Source organism: Mytilus galloprovincialis, chromosome 2 (genome assembly GCF_965363235.1).
Source record: "Mytilus galloprovincialis chromosome 2, xbMytGall1.hap1.1, whole genome shotgun sequence".
In the NCBI taxonomy this organism is placed as follows: Eukaryota; Metazoa; Mollusca; class Bivalvia; order Mytilida; family Mytilidae; genus Mytilus; species Mytilus galloprovincialis.
This window is the reverse complement of record NC_134839.1, coordinates 6,922,568-6,950,555: the sequence shown is the minus strand read 5'-3', so window position 1 is coordinate 6,950,555 and position 27,988 is coordinate 6,922,568. Positions and strand designations below refer to the sequence as shown.

At 31.7% G+C, this 27,988-nt stretch overlaps 2 protein-coding genes across 2 annotated transcripts in view; both read left to right on the top strand.

Moving 5' to 3' along the window:
* The window catches only part of LOC143062766 (amino acid transporter heavy chain SLC3A1-like), a 387,949-nt gene that overhangs the window by 52,174 nt on the left and 307,787 nt on the right, over positions 1-27,988 (top strand). The window lies entirely within an intron of this gene.
* On the top strand, positions 82-14,470 carry LOC143062760 (uncharacterized). Its single transcript, XM_076234532.1, has 3 exons — positions 82-717; positions 12,927-13,087; positions 13,826-14,470. Exons 1-3 carry the CDS (start codon positions 276-278, stop codon positions 14,159-14,161), a joined length of 939 nt encoding a protein of 312 aa, XP_076090647.1. The 5' UTR covers positions 82-275; the 3' UTR covers positions 14,162-14,470.

Genomic DNA, 27,988 nt, shown 5'->3' with positions numbered 1-27,988 from the left:
GCCCCTTTTTAATAATTTATATAGAGATAAATGAACGGAAATTTGATTGCCAAATAACTTGTAATGTTTATAAATATTTCCTCATTGTAAATTGTATGTCCCAACCGAAAAGAACAATTAATTTTATTATCAACTGGACATCAAATATTGTTGAAAGTACTTTTACTTTTTATGATGATCATTGTCATATTTCTGGATAAAAAGCTAACGTGAAATATTTGGAACATATTTGGATACATTTTTTTAAGTGTTGTTGCTTTCTTTGAAATTTGGACATGTCTTCCAGGTTCAGCATCGATGCTTTATTATCGAGAGAAAAATCAACTACCGCGTCATCACCGAGTGTAACAAAACATGACAATTCCGCGAAGAGTTCACCGGAATCTAACTGCTCCAGTCGGTGCACCAGTCCAGAATCTAGTTTGTCACCAAATAGCGGTCATTCAACCATTATTCCAAGGCCAGGATTATTAAACTCACATCAGCATCAAGCAATGATGCAAGCTAATGCACTGCAAATGCAGGGACTAATGAATGGGCATCAATTTTATGGACCAACAATTGGTCATAACGGTATGCCAATGTTTTCAGGAAGTGCGTTCCATAGTCCTGCAGAACATGCCTTGAAAATGTCACAAGCTCAGCATATCCATCCTTACATCAATGAATGGTTTGCCAGAGGTGGGATGTTGATGCCAAGAATGATGGATTATGCTGGTGAGTACTCTTCTCTAGACACCTATTGTTTTGTTTGTGTCGTCGGGTTTCTGTTCAAACGATCAACAAACATACTCATAGATAAAATGTCCGAGGTTTAAATAGACAGAAAATATTGTCCATGGTCTCCTGCATGTGGAAAAATTGTTTCATTGGCAATCATACCACATCTGCTTATTTTCTTCAAAATATTCTTGATATATGACTTTAAAGTTGACATATTTTTTGTTAAAAAAATATATAACTTAAATAGGCAATTGATCATACGACAAAATATACATAAACCAAACGAGTGAAATGTACATAATCATGAAATAGACAACCAATTATCGAAAGTTTGCCATATGAAACAAATAAATGAACGAACAAACGAACGAACGAACGAACGAACGAACGAACGAAAAACGATAAATGAAAAAAAATGCAAGGAACAAGTAAAAGAAAAAGAAAGAAACCCGGGTATAACTTATAAATTTATCTAAGTATAATATTAGAATTTCAACAAGGTATTCCGTCTCAGCTTTTTCCGAAATCGAAGATTGGACCTAAAAAAAGTTTCAAATATTGAGAAGCAACACACCAAATGATAAGAAACCTTTGACGCCATGTACATAATAATTAATTACATTTTTAACAGTCAAGAAAGTAAATCATATAAAACGCAATAATATTTCTCTAAAAACCAGAAAACATAATGACAATAGCAACATTAATAGAACAGACAGAAATGAATGAAATAAATGAAAAATAAAAAATACACTTGGAAATCTTTGTATTACTCTTGAGAGAAAATTTGCGAAATGTAAAACTTTTGATAATTTTAAATTCAGTAATTTCCTTTATAATAAATAAAATCTTCAGATTTTTTTATTACATATAAGAGAGTCTGCAAAATATAATAATTAGTTGAGGAATATTTATTTTTAAATATTGAATGAAATTAAGGTATTTTAAAAATTAAATAAAACAAAATATTGGGTCAAAAATTAACTAAATTGTCACGGATTACAAAAAAATAAGAGCATCTATAAAATAAATAATATTAATAATCAAATTTGGTAATTTCTTGTATTTTTGCATGTCCTCTATCACGGTATCTCCGCAATTTAAGTTCTGCGTTATTTTTCTGCTTATTGAGTTGGAAAAGTAAATCATTTTCTATATATTTATAAACATTAAAGTATTCGTTCGAAAGGTTTAATTTGTACCCACTGTTTACCGTTTAAACTCCTTTAAACCACATTATCTCTTTTTCAAGGGGTAAAATCTGAAAGTCCATAAAAATGAAAATAATACTTAATATTCTGAAGATTAGAATAAAGTGTCATAAAGTATGAATTTAAATCAAAAGTCAGCGATTTATATATTGCCTATATTTATTCAACTCCAAATATAATCATTTGTTGAATAATCAGCACTGTCTACATTTTCCCCTCCTTATTTAAAAAGAGTAAAAGCAGGAAAATGAATATAAAATTCAAAATGTAATTTTGAGATGTATTAAATAATACTATAAGTTATAAATTTGATGATTTTTTTACTAGCTTAATCAATTTCATTATAATATAGCCTATTAATGTCTATACATGCTGCACACATGAGAAGGAAATATGCCTTAAATGCAAGTTTTATAAAACCATTATCATTAAATACGCATTACGAGAGTTTTTACTACATACATGTACGTTCATATATAGGTATTGAAATAAACTGTAATAGTAACATTCTGAATTGAATATCCAAGACTTTTCCAAAAACATCTTAAATTGTTTATTTTTTATTTTTGTCTTCTGGTAATGTTCATTCCAGACAAATTAAAAATAAATAGTGGAAGATAAATAGAGAGGACAATATGACGTTTGTTTGTGTCCCACTAATTTCACGTTGAGGGAACATGTATGTATATACTTTTATACATTTGATAGATGTTTACTATTGATAAAGAATAATAAAATTTTGTCATATTTTAAGGTTTTTATTTTAATTTATTTTATTTTTATCATATTTTATTTTGATAATAATTTTAGTATTTAAGAATACAAATTTTCTATTTCTTCTAGATTATTTTAGTTCTATGTATACAACTTTGCATTATAAAATCAAGAGCTAATAAAAAAAAATGTATATTACTATCTGCTGTTTTAGTTGGTTGTCAAACTATAAGGCTGTCAAAATTAGAAATATGTATTACTTAAAGCAAGGCTTACGTGGATGAGGTCCTCTGTGGTCAATAACTAAACTTCTTTTTATATAAAAACTAGAAATACATTTGTAAATTATATGATATGCAGAATTAAAATTTGAAACTTGAAACATATTTTTCACATTAATCTGCACAGTCCCTTCAGTCATTTATTCAGGAAGAAATAACAGAAACGGAATTGTACTAGTCCATGCGGAATTTATAAAATTAACCTGTAGCTGCCGGGCGAAGATTAGAGAAACAAATTAGCACCAAATTAAATGTTAAAACGCAAAAAATAAAAGTCGATCGATCTTTTCATAGAAGTATTGATGATTCGACGTAAAATAATAATGTTGAGTTATTTTACAAAAGACACGATTTTTTTGTGTTTTTGTCCTTAATTTGTCTATTAGGAAGTATCGCCACTGTGCGCGCACACTTTGTGGGTTATATTATGATTTTTCTTGTTTACTAGACCATCTGTTCACAGAGATATTTTTTTTTTAAATCAAGCTTTCTGTCGTTCCTCTCTGACTGAAAATTGACAATGCATTGTTAATATATATTACTTCCACGGGGATACTAAGATAAGCATTGGGCCCTGGTAGTATCCAGAATTCAAGTCAAGCACTGAACATATTTGCCGCACTATATATCAACAGAAAGAAAATAAAGTATCAAAGTTCATTTGACGGGTCGTTAAAATCAAACGAAGAAACAGCGTATAAAAGTTCTGTAAGTCTGTAACATTACAGTAATGCCTTTAATTCATGTACGGAGAAAATCAAATCTGCAAATTCAAGACGGTTGTTTAGCACTGGTTGGATAGGGATTTCCTTGCTATATGTCCATTAAATGTTTAATCTTAAATTGTTACTTAGATGACTGTATTTTCAATGTTTTAAAAAGTTCTAAATTTGTGCATAGAAACGAGACTCCCCAAAAGTGACCATGTACAATTCCACACCAGAGTTGAAAATTACAACAGCAATTCACTAATCTTTTACAAACACGTTTGTTCGCTTGTTTTCAATTAAAATAAATTAAAATATTTGAAAGTCAATTTTTTTGTAACCCCACGTGTATCAATACTTGCGGCAGCATGCATGGTTTCTACAGCCGTTCGTCATGTCTTCATTTTCTAAAAAAAATCATTCTGAACAGTAAAAAACAATTTAAGTTTAATTTCTTCTATAATCGTAGGTTCTCTTGCAATTGATATAAAAAATTTCCAAGAAAAAATACAACGCATTATTTTTATGTGTTTGAAAAAGCTGTAGAGTGTGTAAATTTGTAACAATTGCTTTCGTAAATACCAATTTGGATAGAACATTAAGACGAATTGGGTACCTACATTTGGGTTTAAACAATAACTTCCTGTTAAGTTCTGTTTGAAGACTCCCCAAGTGAAATTTAGTAATTACATGTTTCTCTACTTTCAATATGAGGAATGTACTAACGGTTCGTTGTCTAGGAAATTATTATATGAAAAACAATGGCGTTAACCTTGCTGAACTTTGTCAAAATTTGTCACATAACGTATCGGCATTTCTGACATATTTTGACGTGTTAGAGTATTCTACATAAATGACCTATTACTCATTATTTTATCAATTCAATATGGTATCCAGCTGATCGGACCAAGTAATCGTTTAAAAACAGAACACCTGCAAAAACTTTAATTTGAAGTAAATACATTTATCATTTGAGAAAAATCCCTTTCCAACATGGTCATATCATTATTACCAAGATTATAACGTATCTAGAATTAACTATACTGCAATTCGGAAACCGAACATAATGCTGTGTTGTTTGTGTAGGGATTTTAAAATCGACATTAAATATGGCCATAGAGTCGATAGGGCTTTTGGGTATTGATTTATAACGGGTTTTCTGTCAAATATTATGACGAATATATACAAATGATTGATACGAATCAATCATCACTGAGATTTTCAGTGAGTTACAATAAAAGAAACAGAAAACACAGACAGAAGAATTTGTAAACCAGAGAATATTAGCATATAAAAATAATAACAAAACCAATACGCCATCATATTGTATATACAATTCCAGAAAGCGTTTGGGCCGGATAGGAAACTTCTTGATACTGCCGAAATTAGCATGATTTGAGCTTTTTTGTATCAGTTTATTTTTTGTGGCATTTGTTTGTTGTTATTTTGTTGTTGTTCGGTAGCTTTCAAAACGAAAAAAAAACTGAAATAACTGCACTGTGTTACTTCCTCATTAACATGGGGGAAAAACATGTTTGCATAAAAGGGGATGTGATATTTAAAAGAAAGGAGACAGCACCAAACGGAAGTTCCCCAAAAACATTTTTTTAAAGGAAATAGAAAAATGGAAACAAAAATAAAAGCTGTCTTTCCCAAACATAGAAAACTAAAAGGTGATAAAAAAAAATGAGCAACCATGACTCATGCAGAGTAAACATCATACTTATTTTGTTATTTCCCCCTTTTTTCTCACGGCATGCATATATATAAACAATAATATGTATCTTGCAAGTATCTAGAACAACAATATAAATCAAATAATGGACTCTACTAGTGGGCAAATCTGTCTTAAAAAATATGGAGAAATTGAAAACTTAACAACATTTATGATAAATATGTAAAAGAAAAGGTCGTTTTGTTGACTTAAATGTATGAGAGTTAAATAACTCTAGTAGATTTGAAAACATGTATGTTCTTATACAAATGGTACCAATAACTTTGAATAATCAAAATTTGTAAATTTGTCAAACTCTTTGTGATGAATTAATTTTGTTTGAAATAAAATTCATATGAAATCCAAATTTTATAATTTTATTGTGTCATATTTTTCTACGAATTATACAAAGTTCAACAACCTTTGAAATATTTCCAGAAGTAAAATAAGTGAACCATTTACATAACTGAGAATACATTTTAAAAAGTTTCAGCAAGGTTCTGCGCTCACGCGTTAGTGTCCATTGGGGTTTCACGGTGCCCCACGACACGAGTGAGCTCATAACCAGGTTCATAGCGTTGGTTTTACAAAAAGGATTTTGAGTTTTCTGCTGTATGTACAACAATCAATTATTATTTTTAATTTTCAAACTACCATTGAACACCATCAATGGGTTGTTTCTTTAAAGCAGTCATTTATTACCGAAGCAAGTTGCTCTAATCGCCAATATAATAGAATTAAATCCCATTCATTTGATTAATAAAATCATTAGTAAACCTTAACATGTTCATTAAAATGCCATATTAATTCAGTGCATGTTATCGCTAAGAACTTAAGCCCCATATTGAGCAAATAAAGCAGTCATATTGAAAAGTTCACGGGTTTTCTTTGTTAAAACGCTTTGGTGATGAAAAGCCCTCACACCTGTAATCGTTGTTGTACAAATGTTTGAACTGCCTATCTTATCAATGTTCCGAAATATCATTAAGTTCCCTTTTAAACTAATTATATAGAAACTAATCCTTTTAAATCCGTATAAGTTGATTACTTACTGAAATTTGAAAGGGAAATTTCTAAAATTTGTTGAAATGGACCTTTCTTCAAAAGTAAGAAATTAACTTGATACGATATTACGATGGTGTTGACCGAATCCGCAGTGAATCAAGTGTAATTGTGTAGTAAATTTACGATAAGGGAATAGAATTTGTTAATCTCGTCAAATGTTCCTCGAATGATAAAGTGTGAAAAATAAAATAGTACCTTACAATTGTAGCTACACGATAAATTTGTGGTTAAGGAAGAAAAAGTGGTGTCTACATCGTGAGAATGTGTTTTTTAAAAAAGAACACATACATGTGGAGTTTTAAAGCTTGAAGAAGAAAGTGAAGTTTAGTTGAAACATTTCAAACGAGTACAATACATGAATGTACAATATGTTTGTTTGATGTGCCAGGGTCCAATGCTGAGGTCCAATGACAAATATTTAATGCGCGTTTACGTGAATTATGTGATAAACATTAACATAAACATAGATACATGTTTCAAGTTATCTTTTTTACCATGTAAGTGTTATAAGTAACATTATCATTTAACTTTCATGCTTATCAGAGGCGGATTTAGAGGGGGGCCCAGGGGGCCCGGCCCCCCCCCTTTTTGGGAAAAAATTTGGTTGCTTATATAGGGAATCATTGAAGCGTGACTGGAACGGGCCCCCTCTTAGGTCAGTCAGTGGGCCCCCACTTATGAAAATTTCTGGATCCGCCACTGCTTATAACAAATGCTATCCAATTAAAGAATACTAAAAGGAATAAGAAGATCTGAGTTGCATCAGATATAAAGATCATCAATGAGACTTGTAAAGTGGGGTTTTGTGGAAGGGGGAAGGTGAAAGGGCATGGACATAATTATATTTATTGGTCTTTATATGAAGTATTATCTATATAATACTTCAATGATCTTTCCAAGAAGGTTGTATCAGAAGGAGAGTACAACGAAAGACGATAATTAAACATATAAAATGTAAGTGGGTGTTAATCAGTTGAGATCGATTCGGTCATATAATTAGGGAGACTTTATGCTAATTACATATTCGAGAAAGTTTAGAAACACCTAAAGTTTTACAAACCGATCCACATTTTACAAAATAAGGTGATCAGACGCCATACTACCGCTTAGGACATTGTATAACTCTTTGCTTCCGCAAGGTGGAGGTTTGGCTATAATTCCCGGCTATTACAAAAGAAGAAAAAAACACCAAAAAAAAAACCAACAAACACATCGGACACAGTGTCATACAACCTACTTGGTCTTTGTAATTTGAAATTTATTGTTTTGGTATAATGTAGAAAGTAATTTTCAGTCATCTAGTCATCTGGTAAATAAAAAAAAAACAGATTGATAAGCATAGTACCCTAAATGTTTATGTGCGCCAAAACATTAATGTGATGGGTGTATGGCACATTGCATGTATCTTACGGACTGATAGTTAATTTGAAGCGGCACCAACTTACATGTCTTTCACTTTAAAACGAAAATAAGTTACGTGCATAGATATAAATATATCAACTATTATATGTTATATTTAAACAGCTGTAATGTCATTACGCCACCTAAGTATATGTTCCGTGCTAACATTGCCATAAACTTGAGACGTATGTAATTATATACAGCAATGACAAGGTGAGAAAAGGTTTTACGACCATAACGGGCTTCCATAGACTGTATTTCAATCAAAGTCTATTTTGTGACATTTATTAAACGTTGTTACAATTCAGCACACCTCAAGCACGAAATTTAGCTGATTTGTAAACATAAAACTATAATTTAACATCATCAGGCTACTTAAAATCACTGTTATAAATTGTTAAGATTAACAAACCTCAAGATCAAAAGACGCGCGAATTTTCCGCAGACGATGACAACGGATATATCGATGGAGAATTTTATTACTGAATAGGAAAGCTTAAATTACAGACGGGAATGATTTATCAATGTAAAATATAGGAATAGTTTCGATGAGTAGGGACAAATTGGCTGCAAAAAATGTATGTAATAAAACAAGTGGTTCTATTGTAATTTATTAGATATATTAACTTGGAATGATTTTTAATTACGTCGTTATTCCCACCTTGAATAAGATCTCTACTCAACAATATGGTTCTTGGATAGTAATTTGTCTCTTAAATTGTTTTATTAATCTATAATGATATTTTTTCCTATATATCTTAAAAAAATTAATGGGTTTGAACTAAAATACGTTTTTATATCTAGTACCCCGACTACATTGCAATTTACGAATGGAAAACAAATATTAGGAACATGAGACTTCGCTCCACACGAATTTTCAAAAACCAAAACACACAGTAACGGTAAATGAAGAGAATGGGGCAGATCTTTGATAAAGTTTGTAGTGGTGTAGTACTTTTAAAGAACAAGTTTGGATAAAAACGCACAACTTTATCTCAAATCACTTCAAGTAGATTTACCATAAACCTGAAAATATTCATATGATTGGTATGATAATGAATAGACACATGAACACAAAAACTTTTTGAAGACATTTATGATTTTATCTTATGGTTTAAATAAATTTAAATTAGAATGTACAGCCAGAGATATAAACACATATATGTATCTGGTAAGGCTGATTATGACAACTTTTCCCTTGTTTGCATCATACTGCGTCTTTATGCAAAAATGACGAATATCTATATAGTCTTGAACGATTCTATATGTCTCAAAATATACTTTTTTATTATTATTTTCGCAGTAGATTTTGCATTTTATTCATTTTGAATAAAACAACTCACTTTTAAGATTTAAGGAATATAAATGATTTTCTAAAACTTAAATTGTTCAAATTGACATAATTGAAACATTGTGTTGAAATTTCTGACCAATCAACATATTTAGTAGAAAACTAAAAAGATTTTGTAGTGTCCTTTATTTCTTTAAATCATAATTAATCATACAGGATATTTTCTTTTACTGTTTAATGTATATATGGTACCATGCAAAACAAATGTTTGATTCATTTCATACATAAAACTTTCTAAAGAAAGAATCGCCTTTTTCGGCTATAATAGTAAAATAAGTTTGCACATTTATAACAGATCATTACTCTTTGGCAAGTCTGTACGAATCAAGATTATATTTTGTGTACTGACTTTGTACAAGGTTCAAACGACTTTTAAGATTGGAACTAAGAGTGTGTAAAGAATGAGAAACATGAGTTTTTTTCTGCAATGATTTACACGTATTTTTGTTAGTGTTATCAGGTAGTTGTTTGGTCGACGCATACCTACATCTTAGAGTGCATTTGTTTCAAACCCGAAATTTTCTCATCGATGACTATCGTTTAGTAAACGTTAAGCTGCTAGAAACAAATACATCGTTTAATAAACTTTATCGACCCCAAGTTGTCAGACAAAAATAGATTACACTCACGCACTGTAAACAAACAGGTAAAAGTGCGGGAAATACATAAGCAGGACTTTGCGAAAACAACACGTGCTCGTAATTATTTAAACGACAGATGCAGAAACAAATGTATCGTTTACACGTCTCAACGATAAACGATCAACGACTACGCGACTATTTTGCGCGTACATCGTTTATGTGAACGATGTCAACGTTGACCAAAAATTGTAAGAAACAAATGGATTAAACGACTACGCGCGTAGTCGTTTACATCGTTTAGGTTAGAAACAAATGCGCTCTTATTCTCTCTTTTACAAATATGATTTGGTAAACAGTCAGCTTATTTTTAAAGAGTCAACTCAATTAAATGTTCTGTACCCCGTCCAGTCACATTCTGACGGAAATCTACATTTCAATAAATACATTTCCAAAATTACAAGTTGGAAGAAATAAAACTTTTTTTTAAGTATCTGAAACATCTTTAAAACAAATATTCTCACATAGGTATTTCTATCTACCCAAATTACACCGACTATGAAATGATAATACGAAAATCCAACAGATCAAAACATGCGCTATCTCTATCAAATTATAAATTAATCGGTGAAATATTGATAGGGATCTGTACAAGTTTAATGACTTATCAATGTCCGATAACACATGTTATCATATTTTATAAAAGGTTTGTTACAATAGTTGTCGTAAGACTAGTATACTAATCAGAAAGCTAAAACTGTTCGGTTCGTCTTGTCTCAATGGTTGTGGTTGTACTTCATACATATGCAATGCCATTTGTTATACAGACCAGCGTTGTGAGGTTATTTTTTATGTTAACAAATCATAATAGTTTTTATTACGACCAGTGAGTCCTAATTTTGGGGTTTTACTATGTAAATAAGTAGTTGAACTTTTTCTCTGGGTTGTTCGTTTTGTTTAAATTGTTTTGTAAATTTATTTTTTCATTAACAAACCAAACTTTGCTATCATCGAATTGATCCCTACATCCACATATTTTAATCCATATTCAAGTTTAGCTTTCGTTTTTTAAGTTGTCTTTTTTTGTCATTTTATTTTTTGTATAAATATTAAAAAAAGTAATAAATCATAAAAAAAAATAAACAATATTGTTAATAATTGCACAAAATATAAGCGAAAGTGACTAATGCAAAAGTTGTCCAAATCCTCGTTATATGAAATATAAAATTCCATAAAGAGCCTCTTTGTAATTTTTATTCCATACAAATTATACAAATACCATGCATTTTCTTAAATTCCAAGTTGTGAATTTCATTGTTTTTTCTCCTAGTAAAGTAATTAATATTCTTGACAAATGTTCTTTTAACAAGATATCAATTTTGCATCACTATTCTTCCGGCATCAATTATGAAAAAGCAAACTTCTTTTTCAGTAAACTCAATAGTTTTGTAGAAATTCTGATACGTTTTGTTTAAAAATGTAAAGGCATTTCAAAAAATCAATCCACGAGGGACTAACTATTAATTCATCAGTAAGAAAGTTGTATAGAAAACTAGAAAATTTGGTAGTAAAATTTCATTAACGCCCGTTATCTGTATGTATGCGGCAGCTGGCTTCATTTATTTCCCCACCAAATGTCAACAGATTCGACAATCATGATGAAATTAAACTGGTATCTAACGGGCGAAAAGAGCGCAATTTGCTAATTTAATTTTCAATTCGCCAACTATTAGACGCTGAAGACAGGCGATTTGCCTTTACATTACTGCCAATTTGTATTTGCTCAATTCGTAAGAAACAGACGAAGTTAGATTAATAGCATTACCATCAAAATAGAGTACGTTCTTGCATCTTTTCGATGAGACCCCGATTTAACAAATTACAACCGTCAAAAGAATTGCGGTCGATACACAATAGAGGAATGAGAAAGTATTTGAAGATTACTTCTTAAACTAGCGAAGATAGAACTAATTAACTAATGAATTTATCCTCTGGTGTATAAGGATCACTTTTCGTGACAAATTAAACTCCAGATTAAATGGTATTTCGGCAAACAAGCACATTACCGTCAACGGGTTCTGACAATTACCATAAAACGAGCAATTTCTTAGATTAAACACTACGAATTTCCACCAAATTAAATCGACGATAGCTATTCACTGCTGAACAGTTATGGCTTCTAATAGATGTAGCTAATTTGTTAAATAACATATAACGAAAATAAAAGTACTATTATATTACTAGCTGATAAAATTTAATTTGTACAGATCCAATCTCGTATTTTCCATAACAAGGATACTCTCGATCCTATATTTATTTTCTATTCGAATTTCACTTTGAAATTATGAACACAATTAGACTGTGGTGGCGGACAAAAAAAAAAAAAACTAAAGTAAATTTCGGGTAAATAAACGAATATTTCTTTTAGTTCCATTTTTAAACGAGGATAGGCGTTCATTTAGATAGGGTTCATTAATCAGGGATATAGGGATACAGTTAACCGTAGAATGAACAACTGAAAATATCTTTAGTTCTCAGTTAACTTTAAGGTTTTTAACCATATTTGGGTTAAAATGTTAAAAAAAAGAATTAACGTCTGGAACAAAATGATCAGTCGTCTTGAATATCCATGTAATATTTGCCACTGGGCATATAGCGCATTCAGCTAACAGCTCTTCTTAAATACTAAATTCTATAGTGATTGTGATTTTGTAACCAATGACAGAAATAAAACTTCTGAATACTTATAGATGTGTAAAGACATCCAATTGTGGATACATATCAGAGCTAGTTTCTAGGTACTATGCTCGGGGGACAATAATTACACACTATACTTGATCACTGTCGTAAAACAAATACACAGATCATAAATTTAATCCATGTGTTTGATTGTTTTACCCAATGGAAGTACCTCTTATACCTCTTATCCTTGAATGAAGTGAAAATTATACACCATTTAGAACCATCTAAGAAATTTATGTTTCTGTATGATCGACTAGTTTATAATTCAAAAGTACAGCTGCGAATAGTGAAACATGTACACCTTTATATATTGACACGATGCACATATATTGGAATGAAAGAAAACTTTATGTATATATATATATATATATATATATATATATAGATGTTTTAATAAATAAGTAAAATAAGTAAATCAATATATTTTTTTTTATTCCAGCTCAGCAACAGTCAAATCTTCTTGGAAAAACTCGCCGTCCTCGTACAGCATTCACCAGCCAACAACTACTAGAACTAGAAAGACAATTCAAAATGAACAAATACTTATCAAGACCCAAACGTTTCGAAGTTGCCACCTCCCTTATGTTAACAGAAACACAGGTATATATACTATTATTACTATAATCAACTTTAATACATGGTGAATGTCGGATCTATAGTGTACTAGTAATTGAACGGCCCGTCCGTCCGTTCGTTCGCTTGAACAATAGATTTTGGTTTATCTCAAATGTTGTTCATTAATAACATTGTGCGCCTCCAATTTTACTTATGATAAGTTCATTAATATATGATGTATTTGACTAAAATAGGGACGTACATGTCATATAAAACTCCTAAATAAGTAATTGGATTGAAAAACAGTCACAACTTTGTGCATTTTTGGACAACATGAATCTAGTGTCAATTTCAATTAAGAAAATATTGATTCTCAGTTTTTACCACCTTTGAGAAAGAACAAAAAAAGTTCTTCTAAATCAAACATTCAACTTTCAGAGAATCATAACTATCTGTTGCTAGTGTAGGGCTGATTTTTAATTTTATCTTTTTAAAATTAATGAGACTTCCATGGCTACAACTTATTTGCAGAGTGGTTATTAATTTGTAAGGTATAGAATGAGTAATCATGTGACAGAAACCAATGAAATGAAAGAATACGGAACAAATTCCTAACAACATTTTTGTTGACAATTATGGTGACCAGTTTAAGTGTGTTCTTACGTTTTTCTCTTTGTTGATTGAATGATTTGCTACAAGTTGTTTGTTTACACATTCCTATATTTCTTTTAACGATAATTACATTTTTAATTTTTCCATATATCAACTTCATTTCTATAATAGGTAAAAATCTGGTTTCAAAACAGACGAATGAAGTGGAAAAGAAGCAAGAAGTCAACAAATGAAGTGACGCGTAGACCGGAAGACGGTAAAAGGACTGATAAAAACGAAAGCGAAATTTCAAATGAACATATTTCAGAGAATATGGACTTATTTCAAATGGACGATGAGTCTGATATAGACATAGATGACGTTGATAGTGATTCAAATGATGAACACCTAATGACAATGGACAACATTTCAAAAACACATTCAGATCTTTTACGCATGACTGCATCAGATTTTCCTATCAACCAATACAATAGCTTGTTACAAGCTGGACCAGTGTCAACCACGTGACATCATAACATTTTACAAGAACATAATGAATGGTAATACGTCGAATCTTTCCCAATACGGATAAAGATCACTTTAATGCCAGAGTGAAAACGTTTGTTGTCAGTATGTGGCAAGATATTAAAAACCTTACAAGTTGTTGAAAAATACTTGCCTACGAATTAGATATAGTCTCTACGTTTTTGACAACAAGATACATACGTGAACTGTAAATGTCAGTGATTGTAGACCTAAAATTGCGTCCACGAAACCATTGCCATATTTATAGTGCTGTTGTTATGTAATGTGAAATAAAATAATTTATGAAAAATACATTCTTGTTATACAATATCATTACGTGAAACGTACCAAATTTGACGAATTGGTAGAGTTGTCACAGTCTTAAAAAAGGTCGGAGGCAGTTTTAATAAATGAAAAAAAAACAACACAGAGAACGATTTGATTTAAAGGAAACTAAACAAATATAATACAAAATTCCAAAACAAATGCAGTATGAATTTTGAATATAATTAACATTAGGAAAATATTAATGTGACAAACAAAAACAATTAAAAAAGTAAGATTGCAACGTAATTCGAAAGAAATACGTACGACGTAATGCATTACCATTACCGATTTTTTTTATAGAATGGATGTGCTCTAACAATAGTACACGAAACACTAAACAGAAAACAAACGAACCTTTCTGAACTTCAGGTGCACCGAATTGGTTAGCAGTTGTTCTCCACCTTGTGGAAACTATAATATAGGTCCAGTTGCCAGTAATATACCTGTACCTGTTGTTAATTGTAGCTTTTGCTATAACGATGGAAAGTTGTGGAATATAAATTGTATACAATTTGAATACAAACATATATCTTTTCTCTTTTAAATATGATGAAAATGCTAATTTCTGTCAAAAATGTGAATGGATTATGTCCATGATCATTCACAGTAATCTTGTTTGAGGAATATAATTTCACATCGTATTGTTCTTATTTTGATAAAGAAAATTAATGTTAGACAGGCACAAAAAAAAGACATACATAATATGGCAGGGTTAAATATGTGTGCAGCCGCCCAACATCCCATAACCTATGGAGTTGTATAACAGCACAACATAAAAATACATTGTAAAACTCGGTTCAAAAGGGCATGATAATTGGTTTAATTGCAACGATCTTGAAATGCGAGTTCGGAGGGGAAAACATGTATGGTAGTTTTTAAATAGTTCCCATGGAAATTAGACTGGAAAATAAAACAAGAAACAATAATCGATAATTATAATTAGCAGTCTTGTACATTTTATTTTTTCATGAAAAGGCTTTTAATGTACATTTTGTCTAAATTTTAACATAAAAATGTTTTTTCATGCATATATAATTACATTAGATGTATGTTTCATTATAATATTTTATTCTGATTGGCTAACTGCACATCACGTGTTATTCCGTAGGCAGTTGCATCGCTCAACACAACTTTTCACTCATGATAACACGTGCTCCAACAATAAAGTGCACAGGTGAATTAAATAATGAAATATATAAAATTCGTGTTTTCATGATCATAGCTAAAAAATGTAATTATAAGTATTGAATGCTTCTTTTTGTAACTTTATAGGGTTGTAAAAGCGTTGACCGTGCGTACATTTTTAGAATGAAGCGCTTCCGCGCTTCATATAAAATGTACTTCGGTCAACGCTTTTACACCCCAATAAATTTACAAAAAGAAGCATTCAATTCTTAATTAAAAAAAAATGTACAAATGTGTTCAAAAACATACGGAAACGTTTTCAATCAATTGAAGCTTCATATTCTATATAAAAAAATTAACTATCCCCGTACTCCATATGCAGCACTTAGATGTATTGACAAACAATCTTACAACATACAAAGTTTCACCTCTGATTCGTTTGAAAAATTCTAGAAATTTCTTTAATAACATAATTCGATATATGATTATTCTTTAGTCTGGGAAGATCTAGTTTACCAAGTAACTTAACTTAGACTTTGAATTTGTTTTCGTTCACTTTGAGTACTCGGAACTTTGTGTCAATCTTCATTTTGTCAGTTTTGATTTCTATTTTTTGGTGTGTGCTTAAAATAAAGAACTTAGATAAGTGGTCTGATCTTTGCTGTTTGTTCTCTTGTTTTGCCATTACACCACTGTCTCATAATATATATATAGATAAATGCAACAGTAGTATACCGCGGTTTGAAATTCATAAATCGATCGAGAAAAAAAAACAAATCCGGGTTACACACTAAAACTGAGGGAAACACATCAAATATAAGAGGAGAACTACGACACAACACAAAAATGTAACACACATAGAAACGAACTATAATATAACAATGGCAATTTTCTTGAATTGGTACAGGACATTTTAAGAAAATAAATAGTGGATTGATCCTGGTTTTATGGCTAGCCAAACCTCCCACTTTTATGGCAATGTAGGGTAGTGTTTAGCGTCTGCAAACATGTTTAACTCTGCCACTTTATGTGTGTATGGTTTAAACCAGATGCTTTTAATCCAGCATAGTTAGTTACTGTCAATATTGTGTGGGTTTTACTCGTTGTTGAAGACCATACAATGACCTGTACCTGTTCACATCCTAGTCATTTGGTCTTTGGTGGACATTTGTCTCATCAAAGATACCACATCGTCCTGTCCTAAATTTACAGGAACAGGGGAGGAATTTCGACATGTTTTTTTTTTTCTTCTTCCAACATGTAGAAGACCGTGGTTCGCAAAAATGTTAAACTATATATTGATTTCTACGACCATTGAACAGAAACAAAACGAAAAATTATGAACTATATGATCAAGAATGAAAAAGAAAGCAATAGTATACCAACCGACAATACAAATACACAGGTAAAAGAAAGCTGCACAACAGTATTGCGCTGATATTAAGACTATTCTATTCTTTGCCTAACGTCCAGTATGTATCAGATCTCTTTTGCCCACTCAGGAAGACCATGCAATTTAAGCGATGACTCGAATCACGAAGTATTAAAATCGAAATGTGATATGAATTCTGAATAGCAAAAATTGGTTGTTGAGCTTTATTCAATATCTGTATGCTTACCGTACACATACCCAACTAATTGATAAAAACTCGTGCAAACAGAGAATTAAAGACCAAACTGAAACAGACGATCATTTAGTATTTTACTTTTAGTTTAAATTTCCAAAATAGATTTATGCGAAATCTAAGATTGATGTCTTTTCGATTTTCCATATTTTTAAGGTTTTAAAAGTGTTATAGATAGAAACAAGGACTCGGCGACGTAGCGACATAGTTGACTTACTGGTACTGTAGCAAGGGAGGTCATTCAATTTGATATCCTAAGACGATATACATCTAGACAAACGCATTCAGGCCTTATACTTTTTCGTTATTTTGAAGTTTAAAAAAAATAATTGTACTTTCATGTAAACTATACTAGTTCTATGTTTCGCTTTTGTTCAATAGCTTTTGATTGCACCCCTGTATTCTAAGAGTGTTAAAACAAAATTAATCCGAAGTGCCTATTCTATTATACTTGTAAAAATGGACGAATGAAATAATCCTCATTTGAACTACATTTAAAATTTTGGATACTGAAAATCAAATTAAAAATAAATATGTAAAAGATAAGTGTGACATAAAATTGGAAGATTTTTATATCGTCAGAGAATCGGTGAATGAATATTTACTTTTCATAAAATACCACGGCCTAAGCAGTCTAATTTATCGCTCGTTAGTTAATCTAATGAAATGAAAATGCAATTTGTCTAATCCTTGAACAAACAACATTATACCACAGTGCCCTCTGATTACCTTAACACAATCCTATCCGAATTAACCGTACCAAATTTGTCGTCATTCTAGACGATACCATATCTTAATCTTTATATAATATCAGATAATATGTTTTTGTAGCCAAAAGGTTAAGATTTTGATCCATCAACTGGCATATTCTAGACCGGAAATTACAAAGTTGATACATAGATTTTCAAAGATTATGAAAAATATGTAAAAAAGTTTATACATTGCACTAGTGTAAAATTTATATATGATATCTGCTCTTTGGTGTGGTTGTTGTCTCTTTGACACATATTTCCATTTTCAATTTTACTGTACAAGTTATGAATCTCCAAAAGTATTGAATTGTGGAAAATCAAATACTACATGTTTTTGATATCAGTAATGATACTGTTGAAAATAAACGTAAAAAAATCATACGATAGAGAAAATGAGAAAGACAGACATCTTTTAATGCCATCATTGTTAGAGTCAACATCTAAATGATCGAAGAGCAGAAAATGGCTTTTATAATAAGACAGGTATATGGATACTGGGAGTTTAGTCCTTTTCAATTAGGTATTTCCGACCTGTTGGTAAGCACATATTATGATTCAAAAGATATCCTCTGGAAAACAGTCTTGATTTGATACATAATGTTAGCATTAGTAGCAAGATTTATGTCTGAAACGGTCACTTTGATTTGATCAAGTTAGAATCGACTGCATTTACCTATTTACTCTATAGAGTAGGAAAATTGCGATATATTGATTGATTGTTGTTCGTCTAACGTACAGTGATACTATTGCATGCAAATTTAAGATGAAAGAGTATGTTGGTTTGAGTTGGATAGAACAATAATTTGTCAAAACCACATACACGGATCAAACAGCTTCAAATAGAAGTGATAACAGAAAAATATAAATCAATTAACAAAATTTCGCCACTGCATTGTTATTTTTCATTAAAAGACAATTATTTTAAACACTGCAGTAACATCAGATAATATTTTGGAGAGCCGTTTCATGTTATTCTTGATTTAATATAATTATTTTAGTGCATAGATTTAGAAGGACCTTGAACTTAAAGTTAATTTGTCAAAGGTAAAAAAAGAACTGATGCCTACTCAATTTTTTTTTATTATTAATTTGTTACACCCTGAAACCTAATTCACTCTGTTATATTCTGTTACTGTACATTATTTTGAAATTAAACTTTAAATATGCAATTGCTATAAGCGGTTTATTTATTTTATTAAGCTACTTTTGAGTTATGTCGCTTTGTATCAAATGTTGTATGTTATTTGACATTACTTGATAATTGATAAAATTTGGATATTTTTTTTGTAAATGATTGAGCATGTAGGAATTTCAGCATATGAAATAATTTTATTAATTTTGTAGCCTTAAGCTGTTATCTGCTCTTTGGTGTGGTTGTTGTCTCTTTGACACATATTTCCATTCTCAATTTCACTGTACAAGTTATGAATCTCTAAAAGTATTGAATTGTGGAACAACAAATACTACATGTTTTAAAAAAGAAAAGAAGACTCAAAAACAAATAAACTTTGTATTTTTTTCTTTTTTTTTTTTTTATTAAAATTGCATTCTTCAAATTATCTTGGTACCAACGTACTGTCCACAGCAGGTTTAAATTCCAGAAAACTGACAGCCCATAAGCAAAACAACTTTCAGCGTCTATATTTCACAAAATGGTGGTAAATATAATTCGGTGGGACTTTGCATTTAAAGATTCAGTAAGAAACCGGAAGTTTTTCGACAGTACTTACGCTTATAAGTATATCAACACTAAATAAAATTGGAAGCTTATATTTGACCATATCATTACGATGAAAATCGACTTATTTCAATATACAGCCAAAGTTTATGATACTCTAGTTTTGAACCCTTAAGTAAATGATACCTAGGTCAAGACAGTATAACAAGACTGGCTGCACATCCGTTCTGTTAAACATGTTAAATAGAAAAGGATTCTTGATAAATTATCTGACATGAGGCGGTGTCTGTTTACTTTCTCTGTACCACAAAAAGTTTCAGTTCCCATCACAATTATATACGTATTCTGATTGCTATATTTCATCTTAATACTCTTCTACTGGTAACATTTGGAATTTAATTAAATCCAATATCAAAGGGCATTCATGCCGTTATCATAATTCTACAAGTAAAACAGTTATTTTACAATATTTACTACATAATGACGCGAAAATCACAAACATTTGACTATTTTTCTTGTATCAATCACGCCTTTAACACATCAATACCAAAGTGGCCGCCGTGACACCTCACAATAACGTAGAAACGTAGATAAGCTCATTTGACGGTTATCATAAAATTAAATCAAAATGACAAAATTATTGAAGTTAACATTTGGCGTGCTGACAACCAGTGTACTCTGTTATCACTAACTGTTGAGTAATTACAGGCAGTTACCTCTACACAGGTGTTTAATAATGATAATACACGTAAAATTACCGGATATATCAGTCAATTCGTGATTACATTCAAAATCGGTTTTTGTAGTATATATCTAAGTATGTTCTATGATTGAGAACCACAAGTTACTGCAGTGAATCCCCTCTCAGAAAAAAGCAATAATTTCTTTTTATAAAGAATTAAAAGTGCATATGTTCTTTAAAAACATAAAAACCCATTTTGAGAAAATGAACGAGGATCTAAACTTTATATGAGCTGTAAAAACCCATCACCAAATTACCGACATTATTTGTTAGTCATTTAAAAAAAACCTTAGTAATTGCGAGATACCATTGACCGGTGCTGTGTTTCTGTTCTAAGCTGTCTGTTGTGCCTCGTGATTCGAGCCATTTCAAACTGATATTTACAGTGTCTTTTTAATGTTGTGATGTCACTGATCCAGGTTAAAACAGAGTTTGCGTCTTTATGTGTCTTTCCCAAATCAGAATCCTTGTAATTCAGAACAAATGACAAAGAAATTAACATTTTAGAAGATGTGGTATGATTACCAATGAGACAAAATTCGACAAGAGAAATGGAAAATAGAACATGTAAATTATATTATCTAGACATTGGAGATGAATTCCATTATGCTATTAATTGTGCACATTTTCTAACTCAGGAATAGATTACTGTTATGAACGTTTAATTATATTTCCATAGTTTTTGTTAGCCGAAAATATTGTTCCCGGCAAAATTGACAGTTTTCTATTTTGCGTTATGAAATTCCGCAAACATGTGGCATTCGGGAAACATCATTTGTTTTTCAGTTGTTATTAATCCTACATTTCATTAGTAACTGCATTTTACCTGCTTTATATTCCTAAATCGGTGTAAAGTCGGATGAAATTGTCCATTCCTTCAATATAATTCTATGTTTACATTCTCGATAACTTTAATAATAACATTTAACCTTGACCGGCTACGGACTATATTCTTATACGCAAGGATAAGGCGTGCTAAGTCTTATAAAAACCGGATTTTTCTTATAACGAAACGAATTTGAACCAAGCTTGAAAGAATACAAGAGGTAATAACGCATACACGAAAAACACATTCAAACGTTTTAACATATTGTATTTCATTTACCTGTATTTATTATTATTGATAATAATAATCTTTGATACTTTTAAAAGTTGTTTAGTCATTATTTAATATCCAGAAACCAAAGATATTGTTTTTAAATTAAAGATTGGCAACAATCTTTACACTGGTGGCAGCGAATTTAGTTTTCTTTTTTAAGAAAATTTTAAGAATCTACGTGAATATTTTATTAGGCACGCAATTGTTAAGTACATACATTGTTTCTGTCCATATTTTATGATATTTGGTTACACATAAAAAAAACTTAACATAAAAAAAAGACACTTCAACGGATGCTGAAAGAAATAGATAGTACAGTTGGTGAATATAAATTAGATTATAGTATATATTTAAGTAATTTAAATTCAACAAGGATAGATTATAATCCAAGTTGAAATAAAATAGTTATTAAGTTTAAAAGATATCAACAAGGATAAATTTTAATCCAAGTTGAAAAGTAATTATATAGTTAGTTAAATTCTATATCAACAAGGATAAATTCTAATCCAAGTTGAAAAGGAAAAATATATTAGTTAGTCAGAATCTATATCAACAAGGATAAATTCTAATCCAAGTTAAAAAGGTTATAATTTAAAATTCAACAAGGATAAATTCGAATCCAAGTTGAAAAGTGATAATATAGTTAGTTAGAATATATATCAACAAGGATAAATATAAATCCAAGTTGAAAATAGTTAAGGGTACAATTCATCAAAGATAAATTTTAATCTAAGTTGAAAGTTTAAATATAGTAAAAGTAAATGACATATTCAACCAGGATAAATTTTAATCAAAGTTGAGTTTAAATTTAGGAGTCTACTTTTAACAAGGATAAATCTGAATCCAAGTTAAGTATTTAGACTGTAATTTTTCAAAAGGGTCCAGTTGTAAAAACTATAGTCTATTTCAAAGTTGTAAATTAAAGACTGTTTCAAAAGTTTCTTTTGTACAACAAGGATAAATATAAATCTAAGTTGTAGATATAATAATATTTGGATAAGGTCAAAGTTATTATAAAAATTATCAAAAATTATAGTCTATTTCAAATTTGTTATTTATATAGTCTATTTCACAAAATAAGGATATATTCATCATTTAAAAGGTGTTTATAAAGTAATGCATAGGATTTTTTTTTCAATTTCAACAAGGATAAAAAGTAATCTAAGTTGAATAATTCTGAAAAAGTACAAGATTAACAAGGATAAATTTTAATCCAAGTTGATTAGTAAATTGAAACTCTTGATTTTATTTAGCAATTAAAAGTAAAATGTATAATTTAAGAGACAGATCTCGTATACCACAGGGGTCCAATTCACTTAGTAGGGGAATTACCACATTAGCTAGTCCGATCATTCCCACTTGGTCTGTTGCATCTACAAATATTGATACCTGCTCATTTGGTGATGTCACTTCTCATAATTATTTAGCCTCAAACCAGGCTATTAGTTTAGACCAGGGGGAGATAAATACAAGCCCTATGCCATTTAGTAGTACTGCGAATAATATTCAAAGAGAAGTAAGCACAAACCCATTTCTTTTCCCAACTCAAAGTAAGAGTGATAGTGCTATAGCGACTATAACAAAAGAAAAATCATGTGAGAGTGATACAATAATAAAGATGAGACAAGAAATAGAGGCATTAAGAAATGAAAACCTTCAGATGAAAAACAATGCTCAATATTTCCCTCAGATGAAATCTGACCCTGTTATCAGCAGTCAAAATAGTTATGAAACCCAGCAACGTCCAACCTACTCCTATAATAACACAACATTGCCAGACACCCAGCAACGTTCTACACATACATACATGGATACAGCATTGTCAGAAACCCAGCAACAACCATCATATGCCTATGCAAATACGACAATACCTGAGATCCAGCATCGTCCAAACTATTCTTGTACGAGTACATTTATGCCTGAAATCCAGCAACGTCCAGACTACCAGCAGTATCCAAACAATTCCTCAGTACCAAACTGGTTACCTAGGAAACAGTATGGCAGACCACAGCAACAGCACCATAATTATGAAAACTCCAAGATAGACAATGGAAGAAGAAACAGAGTGCCATTTTACAACGGCAGAGATCCCTGGAATGCCTAGTTTATGCAATTTGAACTTATTGCAGAGATCAACAGATGGTATACCAATACTAAAGCCATTGAGTTAGTAACAGCACTTAAAGATGAGGCAATGGTTTATGCTTCCTACCTCTCACCAGAGACCAATAGATCTTTCTTTGGGCTATGTGCAGCTATGTCAAATAGATTTGGTGACCATGGTTATCCAGAAACATATAGACAAGAATTGCACACATTAAGGAGACAGGGCAAAGAAAACATCCATGAATATGCTTCCAGAGTAGAAATGCTAGTCAGACGGTCATTTCCTACTATTGACGTAGCCACTCACAGTACATTGAGTGTAGAGTACATGTTGAGAGGATTGTCCGACCAGAGCATTGCTATAGAATTACTGACAAAGAGGATTACCAGTATGACTGAAGCTATCCACCAGGTGACTTTATATGAAACATATAAAAAAGGAAATAAAGATAGAAACATCCGTCAGCTGAGTATGCAAGAAACTGTTGATTTAGATGAAGGTGAAGATGATATTGAAATCAGGAAAGTTGGTGGGAAAAGATATGTAACTGAGGAGAGGCTAACACAATTTGAAAGAGGAATGAAAGACTCCATCACCCAGTCCATCACTCAGTCAGTAGGGGAGATAATTCAGAAGGAAATGACAAAATTTAACAAACCAAATGTTAACCAAGGTTATAGGCAAAACCAGCAGTATAACAAATACAATAGAACAAAAACAAGAACCACGAGATGTTTTAATTGCAATGAAGAAGGTCATTACATCAAAGACTGTAAAAAACCAAGAAAAAGTAAAAGCAGTGCGGAAAACAGAGATTTTTCCAACAGCAATGAGGCACAAGAGGATTCTTTAAACTGATAAGGGCTGAGACTGTCGACCAAGTATCAGCCATTGATAAAATTATTGAAGTTAAGGATATAACTACCAGGAATGGACCATGTGGAGATGAATTAGATGCATTGAATCATGATCTGAGCTTGAATTTGTTGTTTGAGGGATTTGATGAATTACAGAAGAGTACACCTAGTGATGTAATTGGCAGTGCTGAACCGAGTCAGACAATAGGGAAAAATATCGTCATTGATCGGGTGAGGGCAGCTACCATTACTGTTCCTTTGGTCATTAACAAGGTTGAAACCAAGGCAGTTATTGACACTGGAGCGGAGGTGACAGTTTTGAGTGAGCGAAAATTCCAAAAGACATGCGACCAGAACTGAAGAAGGCAACAAGGAATTTAGTGGTTGCAGAGGCTGGGAAGCATATGACAACAAGGGGAATAGCACAGATAGAGATGAAACTAGGAAATAAGATTTTCACATGGCCCATGTATGTAGCCCCAATTGGAGACAACGTATTGTTAGGATGTGACCTGATTGATGAAAAGGACAGGGACTTCAATTAAATGGTGAATGGATAGAATGCCAAACCACAAGACAAATAGATGGTATAGCTAGAGTTAGGATAAAAGAAGCAATTACCATACCAGCCAATTCTGAGATAATTATTGCTGGAGAGGGTTATGACACAGAAGGATTGTCCAGCCGGTATTCTATACTTGAACCAGTTGTTGAAGATAATAGAAAAATTATGGTAGCAAGGACATAAGTCGATGCTCACAGTTGTAAAGTACCTGTTAGATTAATCAACCTTGATGGACACCCTGTCAAATTGAAAAAAAAAATTATCTGCTAGGGGAGCTTCATCCTGTTCAAGATATATCAGAAGTCATTGACCTTGAAGAAAAGAAGATTAATAGATATGGTACATCAACCAATAGTTGCAGTATACATAGTAAAAACAGTGTAACTCTTCAAGATTTTTTGACAGATCAAGGAAATATAAAGGGAGCAATTAAAATTCCAGAGTCATGGACCGAAAGCTCAGAAATACGGAAGATCAGTGGTGCAGAAAAAGATGGTAACCAGATGAATAAGGTCGATATTCAAATGATGCCAGACTTTTTGCAGGATCTGTATGAAAGGAGCTCAAAGAATCTTACAGATGAAGTTAATCGTCGGAAATTAAGAGATTATTGCTGACAAATAAGGACGCATTTGCTTCAAATAGAACAGAATTAGGTACATGTGCCCTTGTCAAGCATAAAATTGATACTGCTGGGGCAGCACCTATAAGACAGCCATTACGTCGTACTCCCTTTAGATTTGAAGGTGAAGAGATGAAAAATTTGAAAGACCAGTTGGATAACGGAGTCATTAGACCTTCCACATCACCTTGGGCATCAAATGTCGTCCTGGTAAGGAAGAAAGATCAAACCGTTAGGTGGTGTCTTGATTACAGATTTTTAAACGATCTAACAATTAAATGCGCCTACCCGATTCCGAGAATAGATATGTGCATCGATTGTCTTCACTCAGCCTCTGTATTCTCTTGTTTCGATTTACAAAGTGGTTACTGGCAGCTGCAGGTTGAAGAAAATGATATTCTAAAAACAGCATTCATCACCAAATATGGGTTGTTCGAGTATACCAAGATGCCATTTGGATTATGTAATGCGCCAGCTACATTCCAACGGTGTATGGAACTCATTTTCCGTGGATTACAATGGCAAACATTATTGATTTATCTTGACGACATCATTATCTTTAGTTCTGATATAGATGAGCATTTTCAACACCTAGGGGAAGTTCTGACTAGATTTAAGAAAGCAGGACTAAAGTTAAAACCATCCAAATTCGATTTGATTAAGGAAGAAATTTTGTATTTAGGGCATATTGTTGGTAAGCATGGAGTTAAACCTAACCCACAGATTATAGAAAGAGTTCAAAATTGGAAAACACCTAGCAACACCAAAGAAATACAACAATTCCTGGGACTCTGTAATTATTATAGACAATTTATCAGAGGATTCAGCAATATTGCAGCCCCCTTGAGTCATTTGACGAGAAAAGATACAATTTTTAAATGGACAGATACAGTACAAAAGAGTTTTGACCTACTTAGGACAGCGCTATGCACAGCCCCTATACTTGCATATCCAAAGCCAGATGGGAAATTCATTTTGGACACAGATGCTTCAAACATTGGCATAGGTGGTGTTCTCCAGCAGATACAAGATGGAAATGAAAAAGTCATAGCTTATGCCTCTAAAAAGTTAGATAAAACCCAACAGAGATATAGTGTGACAAGAAGGGAGCTTTTGGCAATGGTTACTTTCATACACCATTTCAAACATTATTTGTTAGGCAACAAGTTTACCATCAGAACTGATCATGCTGCACTGAAATGGTTGTATTCATTTAAGTACCCTCAAGGTCAATTAGCAAGGTGGATCGAGTCATTGGCACAGTATGATTGTGATATTGCTGTCCGCCCCGGCATCAAACATAACAACGCTGATGCAATGTCAAGGTTAGATTACAATGATCAGCTATGTCAACACCAGCAGAGAGAGGAATTTAATGAAGACTGCAAATGTTGCATAGGCCTAATGAAGGACTGGCAGAAATTTAAGTTGGAAATTGACAACATTAAAGAATTAAGTAGTAAAATAGATCATCGTAAAGACACAGAGAGTAAAATAAGGGTTACAACCAGACAACAACATTATAATAATCCAGATACAAACAGAACGTGGTTAGCCAAGTATACTAATCAAGAGATGGCGGTATTTCAAAAAGAGGATGAAAATAATAAAAGTTCTTCACCAATGGATGAGTATTGGTTCTCTACCAGATAGAGATAAGGGGGCAAGTTTGAACCCTGCTGTACGGCGTTATTGGTTGAATTGGCAGAATATATGCATATATATCTATTTCAGATAATTGATAGATCTAATTTGAAATTTAATTTTATACATGTATTCATAAGCTCCACGGCAGGTGCTTGTGAAAATCGTTTATTTAAAGTTCTAATTTGAGAAAATACCACCTTTAATTTTTTGTGTAATTTCGAGACGAAATTTTATTTGACGGAGGGCAGTGTTATGAACGTTTAATTATATTTCCATAGTTTTTGTTAGCCGAAAATATTGTTCCCGGCAAAATTGACAGTTTTCTATTTTGCGTTATGAAATTCCGCCAACATGTGGCATTCGGGAAACATCATTTGTTTTTCAGTTGTTATTAATCCTACATTTCAGTAGTAACTGCATTTTACCTGCTTTATATTCCTAAATCGGTGTAAAGTCGGATGAAATTGTCCATTCCTTCAATATAATTCTATGTTTACATTCTCGATAACTTTAATAATAACATTTAACCTTGACCGGCTACGGACTATATTCTTATACGCAAGGATAAGGCGTGCTAAGTCTTATAAAAACCGGATTTTTCTTATAACGAAACGAATTTGAACCAAGCTTGAAAGAATACAAGAGGTAATAACGCATACACGAAAAACACATTCAAACGTTTTA

Coding starts and splice junctions, on each gene's coding strand:
- LOC143062760 (XM_076234532.1), top strand. CDS start 276: ATGTCTTCCAGGTTCAGCATCGATGCTTTATTATCGAGAGAAAAATCA. Junction 718..12,926: donor AAGAATGATGGATTATGCTG/GTGAGTACTCTT, acceptor TTTTTATTCCAG/CTCAGCAACAGTCAAATCTT. Junction 13,088..13,825: donor TTATGTTAACAGAAACACAG/GTATATATACTA, acceptor TTTCTATAATAG/GTAAAAATCTGGTTTCAAAA.